This window comes from Cydia strobilella, chromosome Z, assembly GCF_947568885.1.
Source record: "Cydia strobilella chromosome Z, ilCydStro3.1, whole genome shotgun sequence".
NCBI classification, from domain to species: Eukaryota; Metazoa; Arthropoda; class Insecta; order Lepidoptera; family Tortricidae; genus Cydia; species Cydia strobilella.
In genome coordinates, this window is record NC_086068.1 from 60,579,306 (window position 1) to 60,582,470 (window position 3,165).

Consider the following 3,165-nt stretch of genomic DNA (forward strand, 5'->3'; position numbering starts at 1 on the left):
GTCAACACTTTCTACAAATATGTGGGTTATCAACCATATAAATGCAGACAGACGTACATACTGATAGCAACTGATAAGACAGCCAGTCCGTCTCCGACTGCGAACTGCGGAGCGGAACCGTATAAATAAGTAAATAAATAAGATCACAGCATTTTTCCAATACTTCATGTGCATAATAGGTAAATATTAACATCTATTTAATTTCAATTATTATCTACTGCTTATTAATTTTGACTTAAATGATATGGGACAGTGGCGGACTTTTAATATCAGTTATAGAGACGCAATTGTAATAGTTTGGTGAATTCGTGTTGTAGCAAATAGAACACGGATCACTGTTATGCTGTGAAATGTAATGAATAAAAAAAAAAAAAAAATGTATGGTCCTTAATAATACTTATCCCTTTTCTGGAGATGGTACTAGTGAAGTGGCATTCATTATAGTTCGTTTAGCATAGACATTATTACTTCGTAAAGACCGGCCTTACGAGCATTACGAATGGGGCCGATACATTGGAAGCAAAATCGCATTTAGTTACACCAGCGCGCTCAGTCGTGTGGCGAATTGCGCAGTGGAAAGGCGTCACCATTGGTGTAAACAAAGTATAAGCGTATGCATACAATTCCGACCGAACGCCGACGCCTTTCCACTGCGCAATTCGCCACACGACTAAGCGCGCTGGTGTAACTAAATGCGATTTTGACTCCAATGTATCGGCCCCATTTATAGTGCTCTTAAGGCCCGTCTTAACTTTAAGCTTTTTTCTAGTAACATGATTGTTGGCCAAACTAAGTATATTAGTCATCTTTCTCTAGATATGCTTGGCTAAATTGTAAATTTGCAGGCACTAGTTATTCTATAATTCCATCTGACCGTTTCAGAGGGGAAACTAGGCCTTATTGGGACAAGAGTCCCTTATAAACGTTCAAGCAGACCCCTAAATAAAATGTATAATATTTTATTGGTTGCGTCACTATACAGTAATTTTAGAAGTTTAAATATTACCTAAAATACAGTACCGGCCAAAAATATAAACTATTTTTTTATGATATATATATTTCATATTACAGAATCATGTAGCTTTTTATAACATCAAGAGGAGACGATATTATATGAGGGTTAGATATATAGTATCTCCTATATGGTTGGCCAGCACTGTAGCCGCCACTGGCATGAAACAACATCTCCGAACATTGCTACATAGCTTTATCCTAATTATTGTTCAAGTATCCTGTTGTTGAATCGCTTGCTAGCTTAATCCCGCATGTATGGGTAGTCAACGTCGCGCAGCGGCACAAAGGTCTCCTTGATGGACTGCGGGGAGGTCCAGCGCATTACATAAGTAGGTCCGCCCGCCTTGTCGTTCGTGCCTGACATGCGGCCGCCGCCGAATGGCTGCTGACCCACCACTGATCCTGTAGATTTATCATTTATGTAGAAGTTACCAGCGGTCGGCTTCAGCTCCTCTAGAGCCAGATGCAGGAAGTCCTGGTCAGCAGCAAAGATGGCGCCAGTCAAAGCGAACTTAGTTGAGGATCCTACAAGAGACAGTGCCTGCATGAGATCCTTATCCTCGTACACATACATGGTGAGCACGGGGCCGAATATTTCCTCCACCATGAGCTTGTCATGTGGGTCGCTCGTCTCGATGATTGTTGGCTGTACGAAGTAGCCCTTGCTGCCATCGAACTCTCCGCCGCCCAGGATCTTGTTCTTGGGGTTGTTCTTGGCATTCTTGATGTAACCTGTAATCCTAGCGAACGCCTTATCGTCAATAACCGCCCCCATGAACACGCTGAAGTCATTGACATCTCCAACCTTGAGTTTGGCTAGCTCCTCCACCAGACCTGCCTTGATGGGTTCGTACAGGGATCTGGGCACATACATACGGGAACAAGCGGAACACTTCTGGCCGCAATATTCAAAGGCTGAGCGGATGGTAGATGTCACTACAGATTTAACATCAGCAGTCGGGTGAATGAAGTGATAGTTCTTGCCCCCACATTCACCGATGAGCCTGGGATAGTTGCGGAAGTGGTCCAAGTTTTTAGCTACCGCTCCCCAAATCCAGTTGAAAGTGGGCACAGAACCCGTGAAGTTGACACCAGCAAGATGCGGGGATGAAGTAATAGTCTTGCCGAAGGTAGGTCCATCGGCAGGCACAAAGTTGACTACACCTGGAGGCAAGCCTGCTTCCCTCATGATGTTGAAGATTCTCCAATTAGAAAGGACAGCGGTGTCAGACGGCTTCCAGACAACTCCATTGCCCATCAGAGCCGGAGTGTACGCGAGATTACCACCAATAGCTGTGAAGTTGAACGGGCTTATGGCAGCAATGAACCCATCAATTCCACGGAACCTCATGGAGTTCCTGGTTACTTTAGGATTTTCAGAGATGGGTTGATATTTCGCGTTTTCCTTTAGGAAGAAAACGTTGAAACGGAAGAAGTCGATGAGTTCGGCGGCGGAGTCGATCTCGGCCTGCACGACGGACTTGGACTGGCCGAGCATGGTGGCGGCGTTGAGGCGCTGGCGGTGCGCGCCGGCCATCATCTCCGACGCACGCTCCCAGATCCGCACGCGCTCCTCGTACGGCGTGCGGTCCCAGCGCGCTTGCGCCTCCACGCTCACCCCGATAGCCTTTTGGATAGTCTTCTCAGATGCGTAGTAGAATTTAGCGAGCTTTTTACCGTGGTTGTGCGGCATCACCTGGTAGCGCGGCTCGCCATCCTTGATGTTTTCATTGCCGATCACGATGGGGACGTCCTCGGTGACGGCCGCCGTCTTTTTTAGTTCTTCCTCCAGCGCCACGCGCTCCTTGCTTCCGGCGCGATAGTCCAACACGGGCTCGTTCTGCACGCCGAAGTCCTGCAGTTTCGGCAGCTCCACCACGCTCGCGAAGCATCGCTCTAGCGGCCTCGCGCTCTTCACCTTCGAACACAAATTCAACATCGCTAACAGCTGAGAGGCGAGCCCCCTCGGATCGATAGGTTACGTAAATGCGGCCGAGTGCACACCCGTAAACAATATGTGGAACGCAGCTAGCGAAGTAATTGGCAACGGGCTCCGCGACCTTCACTGATTCACATTTTGTAGACGAGCGCGGAATTATTATTCTGTCCGCCCGGAGTCGCGCCGACGTCACAAGACAGAGAGTCACAGTC

The 3,165-nt window shown here is 47.5% G+C and overlaps 1 protein-coding gene across 1 annotated transcript; it reads right to left on the reverse strand.

Moving 5' to 3' along the window:
* Positions 1-1,119: 1,119 nt before the first annotated feature.
* LOC134754074 (delta-1-pyrroline-5-carboxylate dehydrogenase, mitochondrial) lies at positions 1,120-3,165 on the reverse strand. Its single transcript, XM_063690146.1, has one exon. The coding sequence runs from the start codon at positions 2,951-2,953 to the stop codon at positions 1,256-1,258; it is 1,698 nt and encodes a 565-aa protein (XP_063546216.1). The 5' UTR covers positions 2,954-3,165; the 3' UTR covers positions 1,120-1,255.

What these genes read in the sequence shown, in the direction of transcription:
- LOC134754074 (XM_063690146.1), bottom strand. Translation starts at nt 2,953, where the DNA reads ATGTTGAATTTGTGTTCGAAGGTGAAGAGCGCGAGGCCGCTAGAGCGA.